The sequence below is a fragment of the Nelumbo nucifera genome, chromosome 1, assembly GCF_055504915.1.
Source record: "Nelumbo nucifera cultivar China Antique chromosome 1, China Antique-T2T, whole genome shotgun sequence".
Taxonomy (NCBI): Eukaryota; Viridiplantae; Streptophyta; class Magnoliopsida; order Proteales; family Nelumbonaceae; genus Nelumbo; species Nelumbo nucifera.
The window spans coordinates 103,758,682-103,780,720 of record NC_142649.1 but is presented as its reverse complement, the minus strand read 5'-3'; the positions used below and the strand labels follow the sequence as shown (position 1 = coordinate 103,780,720).

At 37.3% G+C, this 22,039-nt stretch overlaps 2 protein-coding genes and 1 non-coding gene across 13 annotated transcripts in view; 1 reads left to right on the top strand and 2 right to left on the bottom strand.

Annotated features, from left to right (window-relative positions):
- LOC104608599 (rho GTPase-activating protein REN1-like) overlaps positions 1-8,279 on the top strand; it is a 98,447-nt gene extending 90,168 nt beyond the window's left edge. For 3 of the 9 annotated variants that reach the window (XM_019199653.2, XM_019199654.2, XM_088890868.1), the window contains exons 20-25: positions 2,977-3,090; positions 3,236-3,345; positions 4,294-4,363; positions 6,193-6,408; positions 7,341-7,544; positions 7,756-8,058. In XM_019199653.2, coding sequence (XP_019055198.1) covers positions 2,977-3,090; positions 3,236-3,345; positions 4,294-4,363; positions 6,193-6,408; positions 7,341-7,544; positions 7,756-7,923 — 882 coding nt within the window. In that variant the 3' untranslated portion in view covers positions 7,924-8,058. Of the gene's footprint in view, positions 1-2,976; positions 3,091-3,235; positions 3,346-4,293; positions 4,364-6,192; positions 6,409-7,340; positions 7,545-7,755 lie in introns of all 9 variants that reach the window. The other 6 variants (XM_010274631.3, XM_088890877.1, XM_088890885.1 and 3 more) reach the window with 4 other exon arrangements.
- Positions 8,280-13,448: 5,169 nt separating this feature from the next.
- LOC104608598 (glycine-rich domain-containing protein 1-like) lies at positions 13,449-19,773 on the bottom strand. 3 transcript variants are annotated; one of them, XM_088890853.1, is made up of 7 exons: positions 18,397-19,770; positions 17,372-17,576; positions 16,199-16,316; positions 15,849-16,103; positions 14,285-14,400; positions 13,846-14,161; positions 13,449-13,752 (listed from the first exon to the last, which is right to left on the bottom strand). In XM_088890853.1, the coding sequence occupies exons 2-5, from the start codon at positions 17,527-17,529 to the stop codon at positions 14,317-14,319; spliced, it is 615 nt and encodes a 204-aa protein (XP_088746979.1). In that variant the 5' UTR covers positions 17,530-17,576; positions 18,397-19,770; the 3' UTR covers positions 13,449-13,752; positions 13,846-14,161; positions 14,285-14,316. The 3 variants fall into 3 exon arrangements, 2 of the variants coding, with proteins under 2 accessions (XP_088746979.1, XP_088746985.1); XM_088890859.1 differs by having other exon boundaries at positions 13,907-14,161; XR_737117.3 differs by lacking the exon at positions 17,372-17,576 and having other exon boundaries at positions 18,397-19,773.
- Positions 19,774-21,966: 2,193 nt separating this feature from the next.
- TRNAK-UUU (transfer RNA lysine (anticodon UUU)) lies at positions 21,967-22,039 on the bottom strand. Its single transcript has one exon. It is a non-coding gene; the product is annotated as a tRNA-Lys (tRNA).

The window sequence follows — 22,039 nt, the reverse complement described above, 5'->3', positions numbered from 1 at the left end:
AGTGCTTACTATCTGTAACAGCAGGAAAGGGGAAAAAAGAAAGAGAAGAAGAAACACAAGAAGAAACAAAGGAAAGTGGGAAAGAAAGAGGCAGTGGGAGAACAGAGAGGGGAACAACAAGAGAGGAAAAACCATTGGAGTGAGACAGGTATTGTTAAGGCTCTGTTGCTGAAAACAGAATTGGGGAAGGAAACAAGAGAAAGAAAGAAAAGAGGCAGAGAGAGAGAAAGTGAGGCAATGACTGTTGCAAGGTTTGGTTGCAGAAAATAGGACTGGGAGAAGAGAAAAAGAAGAATAGACTAAGAGAGTGGAAGAAGAGGAAGAAGATAAGAAGAGAGTGGGAGAACAAGAGAGAGAGGTAGCGGAAGAGACTAAGAGAGTGAGGGAGTGGTGGTGAGCTGCTACCTGGTTCAGCCAAGAGTTGGGGAAGACAAAGGAGCAAACAATGGAGGCGTGGGTCAGGCTCTAGTACCAAACTGATGCAGCACCACCTGTTAGAACAAAAGAAGAAGAAACAGGAGGAAGAAGAGAGAGAGAGGACAAGTTGAAGAAGAAATTTCAAAAGTTTCTATTCTTCAAAACATAACATAATATAACCCTAACATATAATGTAAATTTATAAGAAACCTAGAAACTAAAAGTTACAATTAAATCCCTACCAAATATGAAAATTACAAATAACCCCCTGCTAAGAAGAAATTTTACAATTAAATCCAAATTTTGCATTAATCAAAGTAATCTCTAAACTAATGTTTGTCTATGCCTAAAATAAGTATGAATTCTATGTGACACTTCAGTCTCAAAGCGGTCTCCATCACCAAGTGGCTGTGTGGTTCCTTGTTTCTTTTCGGTGCTGAGACGTAGTGTAACAGGTTTGTTTCCTTGTTATGGATGACTATAGTTTACTTTCCTAATTGCTTGTGATTCCTCTCTCAATGGCTTCTTCCGCTAGTGGTTCTAACTTCTAAATCAGCAGTGGTAGTACAATTAGACCTAATGTATGTCCAACTGACTACTATTAAGATCAATGGCACAAATAATGTACCATGGACCAAATCGATGGAAGTTTCTTTGATTGGAAGGGGCAAACTGAATTACATTATGGAAGACCAACCAAAGAGTAGATCTAAAGGGCACAGTGAATGGATGCAAGAAAATGCACAAATTATGACTTCATTATGGAAGAGTATGAAGAATCACATAAATGTGTCTTATGTTTATGGATACTACAAAAGAAATTTGGGAGCATGCTAGGCAATTGTATTCCGGATAGGACAATGCCCGAGAGTTTAGCAATTATATTAGGATTACTTTACTCTCCAACAGTGAGATAAAAGTGTGGAAGAGTACTATGCTTCTTTGAAGAGTTTAGGGAATGAATTGAATGTTTATCAGCCTTTCTCTATAGACTTGAAGGTACAACAAGGGCAGGGAAAACATTTGGATGATGCTAAATTTTTTTTAGGGTCGAGATCTGAGTTTGAGCCAATGAAAGCTCAAATTTTAGGAAGTAATGACCTTCCTTCTCTTTCAGAGGTGTTTTCTCACATTGAATCCACCCCACGTAGTGAGCACACCACTATGTAAGATAAATCAGCCTTAGCAGTTACCAGAGGTGGTGGTGGTGATGGTGAAGGCTTTTGTGGAAGGGGTATAGTTAGAGGTGTTGGTCATGGCTTTAGGGGCGGTCATGGTGCTTAGGGGTGCAAGTCAGGTGGGTTGGGCTGGGTTTAAGCTCAATCCAAGCCCAACCCTAAGAATTGGACTTAAGTCTCAAGCCTGGCCTAAGCTCAAACTAAAATTTGATGCATTCTGTTTAGGCTCAACTCCGAGCCAGGCTCACGTTTGTAAATCAGCCCACACTAAAGTTTAATATAAATATATGTATATATGTATGCATGTATGCATATATGTATGGTTTATCAAAAGAAAATATGCATATATTTATGTACATAGACAGGTCAGGCTTGGGCTGAGTTCAGGCTACCTTAGTGTTAGGCTTGGGCCTGGCCTGAAAAATAAAAAAGTCCAAACTTTTGGGCCCAAGCCTAGCTCGAGGACCGAAAATCCAAGCTCAAGCCATGTAAAATTGCGGGTTGGGTTGGTTTGGGATCAAGTTGCACCCGCCCAAGTTGCACCCCTAGTGGTGCTAGTAGGGAAGCAAGAGGTGGTGGTAGGAACAGTAGTGGGCATGGTCAAGTCCGAGAGTGCCCATTTGGGACTAGATCATACAGTTAATTTTTGAGATAGGATTAGCTGAACACAATAGTTGTTCAGCAGGCTGTGGAACCAAAAATAGTGCTCCACACCTTGATAAAATACATGGGACCCACAAACATTCAACCCCTCATTGTGGGCCCCATGTATTTAAAACACTGGTTTGGGGCGCTATCATTGGTTCCACTGCCTGCTACGCAGTTAAAGTGTTCAGCTAAACTGAGTTATTAATTTTTGTTACGATTTGCATGGCCCACCCTCTTCTTAGGCTAATCATGCCATAGTAGAAGGTGGCATTAATAAGAATGTTCCTATTGATGAGTCACCTACTGCAAGAGTGGGTAGGGACAAGGAGTTCATTTTCCATCACCCATGAGTATGAGAGACTTTGCCTTGTTGGATTTTTCAGGATTATAGATAATGAAACAAGCTTGTTCATTAAAAAGCATTGTAATTAATATGTCAAACAAAGCCAAGGTTCTGGGTATTTATTATAAATACCTGAGCATAATGGCCTTTCCCCATGCTTCTAACAACATCATCAGCTAGTAACTGTAGATGTGGGCTGTCACTTGTGGTCTCTACCGTGGCCATGCTTGAACTTAACTTCACAGAATAGTGTAGCTAGCATTGTCTCCTTTTCACTCAATTCCAAGTAACCAATCCATTACAGTTTCATATAAACTGGATATTTTCATCTTATTTTGACATTTACTATCCTTGAGGTTATAACATGAGAAGTGCTTATTGTGATAATAGGTGGCAAGGCTGCAGGAGCAGTTGCAAAGAGAAAGAGATCTCAGAGCATCTTTGGAAGCTGGGCTCGATAAGCCAATGGGGCACTCAAATGTTTCAGTCAACTTAGATAAGATGGTTAGTCTAGAAATCAATCAGAATTTCTCCCCCATATTGATCTTTATTTCATATGCACACCAGATTTATAATTTTAAGTGTGCTAAAGACAAAGGCAAAACTTGAGGAAATTGCTCTGACAGAACAATATGTTGTTGATTTGAAGCAGAAAGTTGCTGATCCCCTTGTTCAACTTAATCAACAAGAACAAAATCATGGGTCTGTGAGTGGCTCATGCTATGAACACCAACTCGCTTCTAATCATCAAGCTTCCTTGTAAGTTACTTCTCTTTTGTCCCTTTCTGCTGTCTTCACCCTTTTTTTTCTAAACTGGGACATGTTTTAAACTTCTTTTTTGTAAAAAGTTGAATAACTAAGAGAGAACAAACAAAATGTCAGCTTAAATACAGTGAGAGACTTTACAAAACCACCTTACATACAAAAATGATAAAAACACTGCATTCAAAAAAAAGGTAGCCACTGAAAAGTGAGAATTTGGAGGGATTTCCCTGAAACATCTTTTCCACAGACAACCAAATTTCCATTGCTATTGCTGTTTGAAGAACTCAGTCATCTTAAGAAACTGTACTCTCAAAGAATATCAATCCTTTCCTTTCATACTGTCCATTATCCATATTATTGCTGAAGGGATGGCTTTCCAGGCTATCTTCCCTGTTTTCTTTAGACCATGCAAATCCCTGCTTGTTAGGATCTCAAGTAATGTTCTAGCCTTTCTAGGAAGGTAGGAAGCACCAACAGAAATTGAGACAGCTGACGTATTGAATTGTCTGTTGATACAATAGGTATTTTGTTGAAATGTTAAGTAATTACATAAAAAAAAAGTGAAACAGTAAAGGATGAGATCAATTCAGAAGCACTATTTTATTTGTTAATATATCAGGGAGAATTCCATTCGCTGATGTATGTTTACTCTATCCACCCTCCAAACACATTGAGATAATACTGTAATGCTCTTTAGATGTATTTGTGGCCCTTGAAGAGCCATACGCACCTGAAGTCTGTTTTAAATATTTATCACTTTAAAATTAGAATGCTTGCATGAATAGTATTCAAGTTGCCTTCTTTGATTTATCCTTCAGTATGTACCTACTTATAATTAGGAATTCAAGTGTGGATGAGTTGACTTTTCTAACCCTTATCTATTTTCTCTTTTTTTGGTGGATTGTACCTCCACAAACTTTCTAAAATATTTCCTTGATACAGAACTGGAAGACAGAAAGATGCTGAAATGCAAGAAACAGAACACCTTCATGAAAGGTCAACAAAAAGTGAGGTATGCCTTCATTATTCTGGCTTATTGTTTATTTAATATCCTAATCTTTTATAATACAAGTTAAATCCGGTTTATACTTTGTAATAAATTTATCAAAACAGAAAATGCATCTATCTATACTATATACTTATAATTGCAGTTGTCTATGTTTTCTTACTTCACATTGCTTCCCAACACCCTTAGAATTTTGTGGTTTTTTTAATTAAAATAATAAAAAAAATCAAACATGGGACTATTTATTTTTTTGGTAAAAGGATCTATTTAAATTAGCCCACAATCAATTCAGTTCCCAAAACCAAACATGGGCATCTTTTAAAACCGGAAAAAAAAAAGAAAAAACATAGGCATCTTTTAACACCAGCCTGTGCATCGCACAGGTCTCTTATAGTATATGTATACATCTAGCCTTGTACATAAAAATAAATACAACAGCTTAGCATAGTTGTACATAAGAATCAATACAGGTCTCTTCTTGGAGGGTCGTCTCACCAAAACGCCCACATATATGTAAGACACCATACAATATTTTATTTTTATTTATGTTGCTAATAGTAGTGCAATAGATATTATTAGACTAAACTAATCATATATTGGGTTTATAGTGTTAATATCGTTATTCTTATACTAGTTTCTTTTCGTTATTTTCTTATTGAGACACAAGTCAGTGACATGGTCTTGAACCCATTAGGACTTTAAAACCTGGATTGATAAGTAAAAAATAACTTGAAGAGTTTATCCAATTGGCACACAAGAATAATCAATAGGACTTCTTCTTCTTCCTAGGACCAAAACAAGGGCTCAACCCTTATGTTTTCTATGTTTCTTTCCTTATTTTTCTACTCATAAATATGTTCACTTTATATCTATTGCTATGGGGTTTATACTTATTTCATGAGAACTATGGTGATTGTTAGTTAAAGATCACTACTTATTACTATAAAACCTAGGGATCTACCCTAGGATTTACAATTTTTTTTATTTTGAAAAACTCATCGCCTAAAGGCACTCCCCTAGGGATCTACCCTTGATCATCTCTTCCTTGCACAAAGAGATGATCAAGAAAATTAAAAAAAAAAAAAAAAAAAAAAAAAAAAAAAAAAAAACGGAAAACTCAATCAGGACATACAATAAATTTCAATTAAGAAAATTAAATCTACTATCAACTTAGCCATCCCAACCATTTGTGGTTGGCTACAGGAATCCTGTCCTTTCATTTTTCTATATCAGGAACCAACTAAGAAAACCAGTCCTACAATGCTTTGTGAAAACAGAACGGTTGAAATAACTACAAAGTTAGGAAAGAGCTTCTCGTTTTTAATATAGATAATGCAGTATTTAGACATAGAGATCTTTAGCTTAATAGGAATTTCATTAATGAGAATTAGGCTGTCTCCTACTTGTGGTATGACCAGACTTACTGACCTTATTTTATCCTCCTACTTATTTTTTAAATGTATCTTGGTTGTTTCTCATTGTTTGATCTAGTTTAGAAACTCTTAGTTTACATTCTTAGGTCCTGCTTTACTGTTTGTTTCTGTAACTCCTTATAGCACGTTACCTCTGGGTTATACCTTACAAAAGGACAGAATTTTGAGATCCAAACCTGCAGTTTTATCCCCTACGGGTCCAAGTTTATGATTTCCAAACAGTCCCTAACAGTAAATACTCTTGTTCATCCCTTTGATTTTGGATATAAATAACAAAATAACATATCAATATCATAGATAAATTTTCTAATAATAAATTCCAATTGCCATTTAGAAATGTGTATCTGAAATGCTCATCGTCCATACTAACCCCAGGGATGAACACCTTCAATGTAACAACAGGATACTGATTTGGTCAGAACAGACAGTTCAAATATGAAGATTCAAGGATTACCATCCGTAACAAACAAACAACTGCCTCAGATGGTAAAACTGGATTCCGCAAGTTCTAGCAATACCAAATCTGTAGGGGTCCCTTCCACTTCATCTACTATTGGGCCACATGTAGCTGGAAATGCAGCTTCATCTAACCCCAAGAAGTCCAGAGCCAATGATGAGGTAGCTTATTGTTTTTTCTCTAGTCTTCCAGTTGTATTCCTCTGGAAGATGAACCCAGTAATTTGGTTTTTAAGTTCCTGGTATGATTTCTCGTTGCCTCAAGGCTTTTGAGGTAGATAGTACTGTATTACAAGTTCCTTCAATATATTTATATTGGTTGTTCAATACTTTTAAAGGAAGAGAAAAGTAGAAAAAAAAATGTCAGATTGACTAGGAATGCCTCTAAATGATGACAAAATAAATCTACAATTTTTAGATGGTTTGATCATGTGCAAACAAACCATCAGTAGAACCACAAGGGACTACATTGCTGCAGATTGGGTGTTCAGATCAGGGGGTTCTGAAAAAGGATGCTGGTTGAAGCAGTTGCAGTTTACAAGATTTACATGTCTATGTATTCGTGTAAGGCATTGCTTAAGAACAGATATGAGAAAAACAGGATTAATGAAGTCAATCCCAACACTGGGGTCAAATTACCTATTCTTTGATGTGTGTTTTGCCCAATCCTGTTAGTTGTTTGAAGAAATTAAGAGAACAAGAGTAAACAGTTCTTACACAATTTTATATTCATGTATTTTATTCTTATATCATATAACAATGGTAAATTTTAGAGCATGCACCAAATTTAGGTAATCAATCTTTTATAGTATGTTTCATCAGGTTTTCTTCCTTTATTTTCCTTTCCTTTTTATCCTCTCCGTTTTCTTTGTTTTGTAAGACCTATCTAATTTGTGATATGATAGGGTTACAATTCACTCTTTATTGTGCATCTGTTTCTGCTAGCCTCGCCTATGCAAAGAACTGATATTTCTGAAGCATGTTTTTGTCGATGTCATGAAAAGACTTTTCTAATTCAAGCTTCTTTACATAAACGAAAACAGATCAATTGCCAATTGGATGGTCTAACTCTAGGGATTTTCTATGTTCAACAGAACATTAACATGGTTGGAGAAGACTGTGACAACATGAAGTCGCAGGATTTACCGTCTTCTTCAAACAAGCAGCAGCCTCAAAAGCATCAGTTGGATACAACAATTCAAAACAGTATCAAATCTATAGGAGCCTTTGGTTCATCTATTGGGGATGTAATTGGATCAATTGCTTCAAATGCTAAGAAGTCTGGTGCAAGGGGTGAGGTAAGTCTCTTCATTAAATCAGGATGCTAGTCCCATTGTTGTTTTGTAAGCAACACCTCAAGATGTTTTAGTATTTCAGGCAATAAGTAGGATTTTCTTATTAAAAATGGCATAAGCTAACTCTACATTGCGAAGGCTCCCTCAATATCTCCTGGATTGGTTGATCAGAATCAAATAAAGTTGCGCTGACTCTGTATCTTATGGTTACTAGTTACAACAGGTAATTGTGCCTGCATCCAATGCTCTGACAAAGCTGACAACACGGCTCAACTTCTTGAAGGAAAGGCGTATCCAGATTGCAAATGAACTTAAAATTCTGGAAAAGAGTCAAGGATCAGAAGGTCAACCGCTTGGTCCACCTAAAACCAATCCCAGATAATGCAAGGTCTGACATGTACAGAAAATTACTAAATTGTGACCTCTCCTGTATATGCCTTCTTCCCTCGCTACATGTTTTGCATCATTTGTATAGATAAGGTGACTATATGTGTTTTTGTCAGCTATCATTTGTTTAGAAAGGACAGGAATGACAAGAAGTCAAATTTGTTGCTTTAGGGTTCGCTTAGGAACCTTAAGGTTGCTTGTTGAGCCCCTGGGCTGAAATCAGAGGTGGTGATGTACAGGTTCTGTCCTTGATGTAAATTTGAGATTTCTCTTCTACATTGATTTTCAAACATGTAGTTGAAGGATGAAATAGAAAATAGCAAGCCACGATGGCCAACATGCACTAAGTAATTAAATTTCTTGGTGTCAGATGTACTCAAATTAGTGGCTAAGTGCATAAGAACCTTACCACCATATGACACTAGTCACAACAGTATTTGTTGAAGGGTAAATTACTTAATCCCTTCCTGTGTCTCACGAATGCTCTAACCTCCCCCTACACTACGGCCTTTCAAAAAACTCCCTCAACGTTTCGGGGAAATTGTACGAACAGATCCCTTCTGTTTGAAGTGACAGATACGATGAAATTTCTACTGCCCCCATCATTATATTTTTAGATAGAAAAGGTAAACACTTTTCTTGTGCCAATTTCATCCTTTAAATAAGCAGGCAAATTACCAATTTTTTGTTCATAAAAATAAGCAATTAACGATCATGCAATACTAATCTCTTTAATCAGATCAGAATATGTACTACAGATGAGGGTAAATCTCTTAAAATATCCTAAAGTTATAGGAAAATGACTAACTCTACCCTATTATTTAAAAATTGCCTTAAAGTATCCCGAGTTTTCTGACAATTTACTAAATCCTCCCTACTGTTAGTGCGTGTTAGCATTCCATCACAATCTATTCCCATGTGACACTATGTAATGTATAGAATTTTTTTAAAACCCAATATTAGTCTTTGTGGTCAATTTTGCCCTCCATTATTCTTCAAATTTTCAAATAAAACTCAACATCCACCTTGTGGGTAAAAACAAATTCTTTGGTTAAAGGTCAAGAACACAGAAGGGAATTTCCCCATCATTTCTTGTGATATTGAAGCAAATGGACATGGAACTAGTAAGAGCTAATGGCTAAGATGGTATCCTCAAAATCTAGTTTTTGATGGGAGATGGATGATCCCTCCTATTCACCTATTTAACAGGTCTTTGTAGCAACAAAGAAGGGAGATGATCTCATCTTGTTTTTGGGTTGTAGATGGTTTCACTGGATATCTCTATCTGTTGAAAAGCTTTGCCAACGGAGAAAGTTTGTCATGGAGAAGACCAACAAGGTGTTATTGTCAAATCAATACCAGTAAGGTATTATTCAAATGTTGTAGGTTTATTCAAATGTTTCATTTTGAAAATTTAAAGAAGAATAATGGGTGAAATAATCTTTTCCTCCTTTCTGTTAATAGATACTAACGACAAAGGAGGATATAGTCAATTATTAGAAAACTTGGGGTATTTTAAGGGAATTTCTAAATAATAGGGATGAGAACATTAATTTCCTAAAACTTAGGGATAGTTTAAGAGATTAACCCTATATATAAACAAAGGTGGTGTTTGGCACGCCTTTTTGAAATGTCTTTCAGTCTACAAGAAGCACAAAAGACCAAAAACTTTTCTTTTCCCACTTGGTATCACATAAACCAAAAGACTCGAAAATGAGTGCATGGAAAGACTGAAAAAGTAAAAAATCGGGAAGCTTCAAATGAAGTTGTTGGTCTTTCTACATTGAAAATAGCCTTTCTAGTTGTTTTTAATAGCCCGATAGACCACAATGCGAACCAAATAGTCTTGGTCTTTAAAGACAAGACCCCAAAATTTTAGTGTCTTCTCGTCTATTATGTTGTTGAAAGATCTACCTAGAAAGACTTGTCAAACACCCTCAAAATCTATGAGCTTGATTTAAAACGTGAAGACCGATTATGGGAATCCAACGTACAACGTTGGGAATCCAAGTAAATATCCAGAAAAGAAAAATTAAGCTTGACTCATGCTTCTTATCATGCCAAAACTAAGTGAATGACCCCGTACTAACTACGAGGAATCAGTAATGTTAAATTTACATAATGGAATCAATAATGTTAAATTTATATTTATTAATACTTTAATAATTATTAAATTTTAAGAAATATTTATTTCAAAAAATAGTTTTTCAATAATTATTAGAATATGGATAGTTTTCTTTTGTTATGATACATAGAGGGTTAATGATTAATTGAGATTGATAAAACCTAGGTAGAAGTGATTGTGGATAACCACTTTTACATTTTATGCATTTTTTATGAATGGATTGAAAATGGTGGTAGTGGGTTGTAGACTTTAACAGCAACTTCTCAGAAAATGCCACGTGCCTAGCTTTTCAGAAAAATGAGAAGGTCGTGTGTCTAAATGGTGGGGGGTTATAACTTGATAGTGGGTTGTAGGCTTTAGTAGGAATTTCTCAAAAATTGTCACGTGTCTATCTTTCTAGAAAATGAAAAGGCCACTTGTCTGAATGGTGGTAATAGGCTATAGACTTTAGCAGCAACTTCTCATAAAAATGCTGTGTCTAAATTTAAAACGCCACATGTCTGAATGGTGGAGGCTGTATCCTGAAAGTCTTATACATATATATATATATATATATATATATATATATATATATATATATATATATATATTAAACTGGATTTCCGTTGCCAACTGCAAAACTTGAACAATTAGAGATGTTGTTCACACCTTTTTTAATCCTCAAACTTTACTCCTGGTGGAGGGAGGCCACCTTTTAATCCTCAAACTTTACTCAAAGAATAGAAACCTAGGAGGGGAGACGTAAAAGCCTTACCCCTCGAGAAAATCTATTTACATAGAGATCATTAGTATTATAAACATTAACTACACATAAGATTAGATTATCTCCAAAATAAGCCAAAACAAACCCTAACTAAACCACAAAAAGGGAATACCACGACCATCATGTTGTAGAAGTCTTTTGAGTGTCAACTGGAAGATCCTCGACGGAGTTATAAATCAGATTGCTAGTTGAACTGTTGCCCCTCTCGAAAAGATTATCTACGATCTGATTCACTTCTCTGTAAATATGTACAAATTGTAAATCCATATCTACCTAGTAGTTCTCCATGATGCCCATCCAATACCATAGCTGCCAAGGTGTTGTACAACACTTCATGACCACATCATGTTAGATTTTTGAATCCATTTCAATCCACTGATTTGTAATTCCCATGGATCAAGCTATTTCAACTCCTTCAAGCATAGCTTTCACCTCAGCATTTAAGCTTCGCATTGTTCCATACCAGTTTTGAAAAGCCACTACAAAGTTGTTCCTACCATCTTGAATTATTCCTCCCCTCCACTCGAACCTGGATTTACTCTTGAAGAATGAAGATCCGCTCTAAAGAAATCCATTGGGGCTGGTTGGATGTAATAGCACATTTAATCTAGAGCACTTCAATGGTGGAATTTTAATACCCAAACCATTTAGGGACAGCCTCTATATTGGGGAAAGGAAAGAGGTTTCCTTACCCAGGTCTGCAATTTCCTAAACCCAACATTCTATTTTCCAAATCACCTATTGGGAACATGTAAAATTCCCTTCCATCCGCCTCCGGCATCGCTCTTTCCAGATTTCCCAAGGAATCAAACAGGATAAAGACTTCACCGTTCTAGCCAATTAATTGATTATGTGCATTTCTAGATGCATGCTGATATCCAGCTATTTATCACTACCCCAGTGGGCTTATGAGGAAAGAAGTCAATTGCCAACAAAGTACTAAAATGAGACCAAAATTTTCTTCGCCAAGCAACTTCAAACAAATAAGTGATCCATATCCTCAATTTGAGAATTTTACAATAGCAGCATTTCGACACCATGGAGATCCCTAGAGTCTGAATGTCAAGGTCAACCCTGACTTTGTGACTTTTGCTTTCATCAGCCACCGAGTAAAGAAGCTAATCTTCAAGGGTATCATATGGCTCTAAATGGCCTCCCCCCAGGCGACCTCTCCTTATCTATTTCAGACCAAATTCCAAGTTGACTTGGTAGTGAACACCATCATTGCTAGCTATCTAGATCAATTTGTCTTGTCTGTTGGATAATCGAATCCTAGAGCCTCTAGTTAAATTAATCATTTCGTCATTCGGCCCGAGATTTTGTAATTACCAGTCTTCATTCTCATCTAGAACGTTTTGAACTTGAACCTGAGTATCTATTTTGTCCATTCTGGAAACCATATCAATCAAAGGTCCCATATCTAGCCACTTATCTAACCAAAGATTAACATATCCAGTGCCTATAAGTAGCCACTTAGAACCTTTCACCACTTCTTCAATGAACCCAAAATTAACTTTCCAGGTCCAAGTTGCTCATAGGGGGTAAGAAGAAATGTAGAAGTGTTGATGTTTTAGATATTTGGCTTTAAAGAACGAAGCCCATAGAGAGTGCTGAAATAACGTTCTCCACAAAGCCTTAAGCGTGAGGGAATGGTGGATATCAACTAACTTAATTTTGAACCTGTAACCCTCCTTCCTTGAATGGGTAAGACAGATTCTGCCATTTAACCCATATATGTCATTTGTCTTGCTTCCCAGCCGATCCAACCAAAGAAACTCCGAAAAAAATCTTCTCTATACACCCTAGTACTCCCATTGGTGTGGCTACTACAGCAATTAACATATGAATAGGAATCCTGGAGAGCACATGTCGGATAAGAATCATTTTCCCTCTAGCGGAGAGAAGCCTACTTTTCCATCCTGTCGTCTTCGTATAAATCTTTGAGGTTAATTCCTCAAATTGAATGGACTTCAGTCTTCCCTTACTAATTGGGACTCCCAAGTATGTAAAAGGGAGTTTGTTACAAGTAAAACCTGTAATTCCCTCTATTAATTATCTGAATCTAGGCTAGTGAAGCTTTTGCTAATGTGAAGAAGCAGCTCTTCCTTTTGTTTATAAGCTGACTATAGCACTTTTCATATATGTGAAGCACTTCCATTCCTCTCTCCAGAGCCCTTTCTTTTCCTTGGTGAAGACTATGGTGTCGTCTGTGTACAAACAATGAGTGACCAAAGGGCAGCCTCGAGAGGAAACATAGCAGTTCTCTATCATTTCATTAATTCCCACATCTAATCAGAGCTTGATTCAGAACTTCCTCAGCCAATATGAAGAGGTAAGGGGAGAGAGGATCTCCTTGCCGCACCCCTCTAGTAGATTTAAAGAAACCAATCACCACTCCATTCCATAATATAGAAAACCAACAGTTTTGAACTGTTTTCATGATGAGCTCCACCCATTTTGCACTAACAACAAATCTAAGAAGCACCCATTTTGAAGGAAAACCAGTTTAATCGATCATAAGCCTTTGTTGTGTCCAATTTTAAAACCACATTTCCTCCCTGCACTTTTCTATCAGTATCAGCCACAAGTTCCTGAACAATAGATATATTATCCACAGTATTCTTCCCTTTAATAGAGGCACCTTGTTCTAGAGAAGCCAACTTAGTACAAATTTTGGCAATTATTTTATAATATCCAAAATAAATTGTTCAAATACAATGCCCAATTGTTCAAATAGAAAAGATTAAAAAAAATAAAATTCTCAACAATACAATGTCCATTTTCCATGTAATCATAGAAGAGGAGGTTTCCATGTAGGAAGTGAATATACGGCTTGCAAGCTCAAACTCTCTTAAGTTGTGTTGATATTGAGTGTTAAGGCACTTAATGGGTGTGAATAGTCATGTCCATGTGCAGTAAGACAAGTGTTGGAGAACCTGAAATGAAAGGGAACAAAATCAAATAAGCATTTGAAGGGGGGGGGAGTTAAAACTAAGAAGAACGCAAGTGTTGATATCTTTGAAGTAGACCTGAATGCAAAATGCTAATCCCAATATATTGTTGGCTAGCCAATGCTTCTCTTTAGCTTACCACTTGAAGAATCTCAACAACACGTGGCTCCTTCAGTCTCCAAGGAAGATCTTTTGCAAGGGCCTGCATACAAACAGGCAACGTTATGACAAACAAAAGGAGCTGAATTCCTGCTAATCAAGTTTCTAGAATACGAAAGAAAACATGCCCGTCTCATTTCTTCAAGATAATAGAACCATTTTTGTCCACATCAATTGCATCAAATTGATCTTTAAGATCAGCAAGCTCCTCTTCATCAAGTGTGCTAGCCAAGGCCTGCAAGATGAAATAAATGCAGACATAAGAATAATTGAGCTCTTTAAGTGCAAGTCATGGTGAAGATATTTGGTCCTTGAGACAATGAGCTCCAAGTTTCCAACCAAGAAAATCACTTCTTACCCTTAGTGCAAACTGCTTCAACCGGCTGTACTTCACAAATTGCCGCATATTAGATAGCACTGATATATCCACAGGGATCTCTGAGGCATCTCCCCCTTCTCTGACCCAGGGGTGTGCTAGAAAAAATGGCAATGTCAGGAAGAAGATTACATACAACCCAAGCAAAAAGATGTGAATCATGTGATATATGCAAAGAATGAGTCTCACCATCTGGATACATTTCCTACTTGCTACAAATTACTAAATGCCATAAATTTTAAAGGTTTCTTAAGTCATTTCTATGGGAAATTTATTTTCTCTTTTTTCTTTACTGTTTCTGTGGAGGGGACAGTATCATATATTTCTTTGACACACAACTAGCGATTCATGACTACTATGCATTGCCCTACTGCTCTTAATTCAGAAAAATAGTTGCTGAAATCTAATTAGAAAAGGTATCCAAGTCAAACTACAAAACAAATACAAAATTTGAACGATCTAATTAGTCGGTTGCATTCAATGGGGCTACACAAAAGGGAGGATATCCCATCCCCCAAACCTCATAAGCCCCCGACCACAGTGAAGGTGGCAGGATCCCAAGTCTCTGCTACAACCAACCAGGGACCTTATAAACTGAATCAGTTGGAACCCCACCCTCCATGCATGTGGGTACAAACCATTTGAAAAAGAGAACAAAGTTATGCCACTTTCCTCTTTTTTCTAAGAAACCCTAGCTCCCATAGCCCATATGATTTATTTTCTTCTTTCAAATTGTTTGAATTCACATTTTAAACCCAACATTTTCCTTTCACATATTTATCCTTCAAACTTCACTTACTTAAAGGTTATCTCATAGTCATCAAAGTCTGTGATGCCTGGATATGTTTGGACATAAGTGGACAAGATATCAGGTTAGAAAATCGGACTAAGATTGAAGTTCTTGCCATGGTATGGCAATCATGTATAGGTCTTTGAATAACTATGATTGTGTTTGGATTGAGGTGCAGAAGTCAAATAGTGGAATGGATTCCATGGTTCTACGAATAATGTAAAGACATCTACGTCCAATTCATTCTATTATAAAATGAACTGACAAAAAATGCAGCACAGCATCCACTACTTCACATATTCTGCTTCCCCTTTTCAGATCTGAACAACAGAACATGAAAGGTATTGGATTCAAGAATCCTTTTCTATCCTCAATTTTCATTTCCATTATAATCTAAAGACAGACTTGGTGGAAAAAATTCATATTTCACTTTTTATCAACAACGGTAATCAATTAGATTTATTAATTTAGTGGCAAACATGCAAAAGTTAGTGTCAGAATATGATAGAATCGCATACATTCCCTCTTGCAGAATACGAATGAGCTCTTTTAGAATTGCACTTCATAAGAAAGTTCTCTCCATGCTCATGTAGCCTACCACAGAAATAAATGCAAAGGAAATATGTGTACTTGGTAAAGTCTAACAAAGAATTCCATAGAACTGTTTTAAATCTTCAGTACTGTAAGATAATAAATTAATTATACAATATGTCCATCAGCATGTGCAATAAACAGGCATGAAATCCTCATAATTACCTGGTAAAAGAAAGGGCTCTGCCTTTTAACAGCTGAAATCAAATCATATTTTGTGCATCTAAGAGCCTCTGAAAACTTTTCATCAATATTTTTTGATAAAGAGATGCCTAAGTCAAGCTTGTATGGCTCTTCAGGATACAGTCTGTTCCAAATTTCTTTAGTTTTCTTTGTGGAAGCACCTTGAATGGTTGACACAACATTACAATTGTCAAGGATCCTCCCATAAAATTCCTCACAGTCTGCTTTGTACTGGACCTGAGTAACAAAACCAATGAAGCCAGATTTGAAAATTTTATTATACACAATTTTAAAAGGAAAAAAAAGGGAAAAATTATCTTGCAAAGATATACTGGGTTGAGCCTATGACAGTGCCAGATCCATTCACAATCAAGAGGCACAACCAAAGGGCCTTCTGAAATCCAAGGCTCATCTTGTTTTGCAAGCAAGGGAAGCCAGCAAGCCTTGTACCTGAAATTTTACACATCAGAATTCAGTCATAGGGGTCAAACATGCAATTGCAGTATTCACATAATCTATCTTCCTAGAATGAAGTAAAAATAGTAATCAACAGTGGAGATTGAGAATAACCAATATTTATATTGAAGGTTCAACAGTTGAGGTCTGCATCTACTGAAGAACTTTCTTTCCTTTTCTTTCACATTTGTAGGCAGGGTGCAATTAGGGTTTCATGAATGGTACTGCCCAAGTCCAACTATGTAACAGGGATAAAACCTTGTCTGCTTCTCCAATCAACAAATAGCTAGTAATTACTGTAATCATCATCATTATAAATTGCTTAAGACACATTTTAAGGCCCAGTCGATATTCCTTATAACATGATTGCATCATCTTCCCATAGTAGATCTTATAAACCAGTATTTAACTTATATAGTTTTCTTTAAGTAGGGACCATTGCTTAATGTGAGGGTAAAATCTCAGGCTAACAACCCTGAAAACAGAGCTCCAATCTATGACCAGCCATGTACAAGCTAAAAATGCTGGAAGTTAGGTCTGTACCCAATTCTTTCTTCTGAAGTCCCTAAATATAGCTGGGACCAACATTGGGCAATGGCCTTTTCCACTTGTCCCTAACACTTTAAAATAGGACACATACAAACTGCATATCTCCAAAGGTCAAAGGTGGTTGTCACCAACTAGGAATGGAAACGGGATGAGGACCATACTCCATGTCTCCCAACCCCAATCCCTGTTGGGGATAAAAATGACTCTCCATCCCCGATCCCCTTGGGGTGGGGCAGTGAATTCACTCCTCATACCCGGTCGGGTATCACTATCAATCCCCGTCCCCGCCAAGGCAATCTCCATCTCTGACCCCATTGAATTAGGGAAGCCGGGTATTCGACGGGGACAGGAAAATTTCCATCCCTATTACCAACACCTGACAATTTGAAAACATCACAAAGAAAAGAAAAGGAAATTAAGTCCATGATGTACCAAGATACATGCCAAATGAAAACCATGAATCAAAAAGTATTGATAAAACAACTTGTTAATCTACATACTTGTAAATAGCATAGTACAGAACAGGACCGTCATAGAGACATCGGTTCCTATCAAGAGTTGCTAGAAATTCCAGCTGTTGTTTAGCTGCTGCTATGAGGTCTTCACTTACGACAATCTTCTGTGCTTCGAGCCACTCTAGTTCTTGTTCCTTCTCCATTTCTAAGTAGGGGAATTACTAGGTGACAGATACAGAATATCACTCTCCTAGGATATGAATTCAAATAAGTGGAAATTGTTTTCTACGATCCAGTAAGATTTCAAAAGAAATGAAATGAAAACATCAATCGACATTTGCAATATGCTAACCATGGATTCTTTCGATCTTTCTTGAAAATTATGTACCTCAAAACAACGATACTTTATTCTATGATCACCCAAATATCAATACCATTTATTATCATCATTTCTTTCTAACCAATCTGATTAAGATGGGAATATGGGATAACAATAGCAAAAGAGAAAAGAAGTTATTCTAATTCAATAAGAATTAGATCTTGCTCACAATCTACAAATTGCAAAGATGGCATTAGATATTATTATTCAAAATTCAGATGGAATAACAGTGACATAAGAGAAAATCAAGTCAATCAACAATGCAACATCCAACTAAGACCAAGGATTTACATAATTAAACCGGGAACAAAACATCGATAATAGGTAAACAGAACCTCAAAAAAATACTGGCATAGTTATTTGGACATAATTGAACAAAGAATGGGAGTATGAACCAAACTACGTACGACCATTTAAACAAGCAGATGAGTAGATGCAAGGGGTTAAAATCTGAGGAAGTGGAAACACCAAAGTCAACGAGAAGCTACAGTTGGTGCTTTAACGTTCAATTTCTATAAACTATTTACAATAACACTTTGGGGAAATAACAGGAGAAAACGGTTATTTGATTCGAATTGAAGAGCCAACGACGTAACAGGATTATCAAGAAATAATCAAACGCCTATATAAGACTTTTTAATCGAAAACGAGGAGATATCATAGAATTCTACGGAAAGAGCTAAAGACTCACTGTGAATGCTTCGCCGTCGGCCAAGGCTAGGAACTCCCGTCTATGATCAATTCACAGCTTCGGCCACTCTATTTATTTGCCTCTTGCTAGTGGCTTCCTTCTGGTGGGACTTGGGAGTTGGGAGTGGACTGTACTGCATCTGCATTCGGCTCCTCAAACTCTGAATCTGAATCCAAACCCTTCTTCACAAATGTGCAGATGTTCTCCTCAACATCCTGAGCGGAGATTTTGAAACGAGCAGAAACCCTCTATTTTGAAACGAGCAGAAACCCTCTATTTTGAAACGAGCAGAAACCCTTGGCTCTTTCACTCAACCGTGCGGCTCCCTCTTAGTTCTTTCACTCTCTTTTGAAACGAGCAGAAACCCTTGGCTTGGAGAAGATGCGAAGAGTCAATCGCTTGATCGTAAACCTTTCTGCAATTTATCTTGCTCGTTAACCTTTCTCTCTTCTTCAAAATTCCTCTTCCTCTGCAAGGTTCTATGCTGGAAAGACTTCTGCCTTGTCGAATAGGAGCCTTCGCGCGGGAGAAAGAATTTTTTGCCTCCCCGCATTTGGTCTATGGAACCGGAATTTAGACTGGTTTATTTCCGATTTAATTATAAAATCCACCGAAGGTATTAATATAGACTGCTGCATCAGCCTTTAAAACCGATGTAGGCGGCGGTCTTTGGAAGTGCGCCACCTTAAACATCTCTATAGCGGCGGTCACAATGACCGCCGGCTCTAAATCACCGTTGTAGTGTAATTCTCTTCAATCTATGAATTAAGGAGGGATTGTTAATCCCTCTAATATTTTAGAAAATTCCATTCATGAGGAACTGGTTGAGATTTTCTTACCTGGATCAGCTTGTGATCTAGTGAAGGGCCTCGGACCATCTGTAGGGTATATTTTCCTATTTCTCTTCTTCTTTGTTGTGACCTATGTCCAAAAACCACCCCTGGCTTGCCTTTCATCATCAGAGAGACTACACGAAGTTCCTGTTGGATCTACCACCAGCAGAGTATCAAAACATTTTTTCTTCAATCTTTTGTCCAGTATAGATTTGGATTGTTTAAGTTCCTTCAAAGTGGATAACCGATCTGGTTTTCGAGAGGAATCCACTATTTTCTTTGTCTGGTAAAAGCCCATATCATCCACAGTAGGGGTCTTCAACTTTCTTGGGGACTGAAGTAAAAGCTCGACTTTTGATTTCTCTGAGTCAGAGTGGACTTCCATTGTTTCTTGAATCAGATCAGAAATATGTTCTCAAGGCTTCTCCAGAGAGAGAGAGGATCAGAAACTGATGGGTTTTCAGTTTTAGGAATAAGAGAGATGAATGTTTTATTTACATTTCGATTCAGTTTCCCCGAATCAAACAAAGCTTTGATAGTCAAACAAACAGAATCTCCAATAATATTCCAGAATTTCTTAAAGAAAAGAACATTTAACCCATCGGAGCTTTCAAATTCTTCATGGAGAGTAGAGTATTAAAGATTTCCTCATTAGTAACTTCTTGGCTTAATTTCCTCTGGAACTCTATACTTATACTAGAAATGAGGGCAGAGTTCTCATGGGCAGTACTTAATCTGGCATGTTGTGGGTAAACATGGGCAGAGTTCTCGTGGATAGGAGATCCGGAGTTGCTTCATGCATGCAATTAGTGTTATATATTAGTTCTTGCAGCCTTCTAATAACTTCTTCTATCTCCCACTCTGCTGCTCCCTTTGGTAATCAAAGTAACCAATTTTAAAAGCTTTAAGGATTGCCTTGTCAGCAATGTTAGACTAAATAATAGGAGCCCAGATTTCCCACTCGCTTTTTCTACCCACTCTCTACCCGTTGTGAATTGGAGCCACACATCTCTCCCATAGAGTGGGTAGGAAATCCCGAGTGAAATAATAGCACTCTAAACTCTGCCCCGTTGGAAACTTTAATCCCTTCCCGAATTCAGAATTTAAGGCCATGTTTGGTTCATTGCTTTGGGCCTCAATCTTTTAATTTTTGCTCATTTTATGCAAGAATGGACAAAAATGAATAATATTAGTGTTTGGTTACAAAATTTTTGGCATAGGCTACATTCATTTTAGAAGAAAAATTAGCCCCACATCACAAAAATTGAGTAGCCTGTAGAATAAAAATAATCATGCCCCATCTTGCTCATTTTCATTCTCCAAGGAAATTCTGCCTACAAAACTGTTGCCATAGATGTTTACTTTTGCGAAAGTACTTTTACTGAAATACTTTTACATGAAAATACTTTATATAAAAATACTTTAATAAAAGTACTTTTAAATGAAAACACTTTTATAAAACCACTTTTATAAAAGTAAATTTATAAAAAAATACTTTTGCCAAAGTACTCGCATGCGCATGCATGCATGAATTGCGTACTTAGTACTCCCATGCGCATGGCATACATTCATCGGTAGTAAGAAATAGAATGGGGGGTTCGAGTGATAAATGGAAGGATTGATCTTTCCTTTCAGTGCATGCGCTATCATCATTAATACCAGCTTCAGTTTCAGTATTTCGATCGTATAAAATACTACTTCCAGTCTTGATCCAATAAACATAAGAGCAAATAGTCTTCTGAGCGGCAAAACGGAATCTGTCATATGGACAGACCCCACCTCGCCAAGACAGCCTTCATCGTCACCCTGACCAGTCGAGAGGGAAGATGAAGTGCTTTTTGAAGCTGAGTGCTTGCAGGGAGGAATATATATGTTGTTTTGGAACTGCACAGCAGCCCAAGCACCACCTTTGTATTGAAGATATTTCTTGAGAGAATTTGAGGCAAACCACGTACGGAGGCCAGACCTCGACTTCTTCTTCCTCCCTGATCAGCTCAATTAAGCTAGGGAGCAGTAGAAGTACTAGAACAAAGAGGTTCCACCATGCACGCATCTTGGCCGAACTGCAGTTACGTTCTTACTATCAGCAAGATGTTGAGAATTGTAGTTTCAACCATTGAGGAGGCTAGGGCAGAGGTCCTAGCCACAACTGAGAAGATCTTAATTAGATAAAACAATATTGTTAAGCTGGCGAATTCTTTTCTTTTCTTTTTTTTTTTTTTTTTGTTGCCCTAGCTTGATACCCATATCACGCAAGGGCCGTTCAAAGAGGAATACAAATTATCAGAATCCAAACAACTCCACCTGCAAACCAACCCATGCAAAGAAGCGAGAGAAATGAATAAAAACGAAAACAGTTAAAAAAGCAAAAGGGTGAAGCTTACTGCAAACTAATTTAAGTAAGAGTGAAGGTAAATGAGACATCCCTAATCCAAAATCCAGCCATCGCCTGAAGGTCTTTCGGTGTTTTCTCACCGACGTTGATCCGTCGTGAGCACCCCTAACTCAGTGGCGCTGTTGATTACAGCTGATGAAGTCCCACCATCTAAAAGCATGGCTTACACAGACCGATCGATATGCTAGCTTGTGCATGAAAATAAAAGAAAGAAAAAACGGTTAGTAATGTACTGGCGCAGGGTTTTTAAGAAAAAGCAGCAGAGCATCACACATGAGAATTTTGGCAGGGATTTGAAACTTCAATTCATTGTAAAGGGCTGAAGATGCCAAAAGACCCAAACGCCGTCTGTGGGATTCGAACCCACGACCACATGGTTAAAAGCCATGCGCTCTACCGACTGAGCTAAGACGGC

Bases quoted from the DNA above. Each gene is read 5' to 3' on its own strand.
- LOC104608598 (XM_088890853.1), bottom strand. From the start codon at position 17,529: ATGGAGAAGGAACAAGAACTAGAGTGGCTCGAAGCACAGAAGATTGTC. The intron at 16,317-17,371 runs GTATGTAGATTA...GTAAAATTTCAG, and splicing joins CTGTACTATGCTATTTACAA to GTACAAGGCTTGCTGGCTTC. The intron at 16,104-16,198 runs GTATATCTTTGC...TTTGTTACTCAG, and splicing joins ACTGTCATAGGCTCAACCCA to GTCCAGTACAAAGCAGACTG.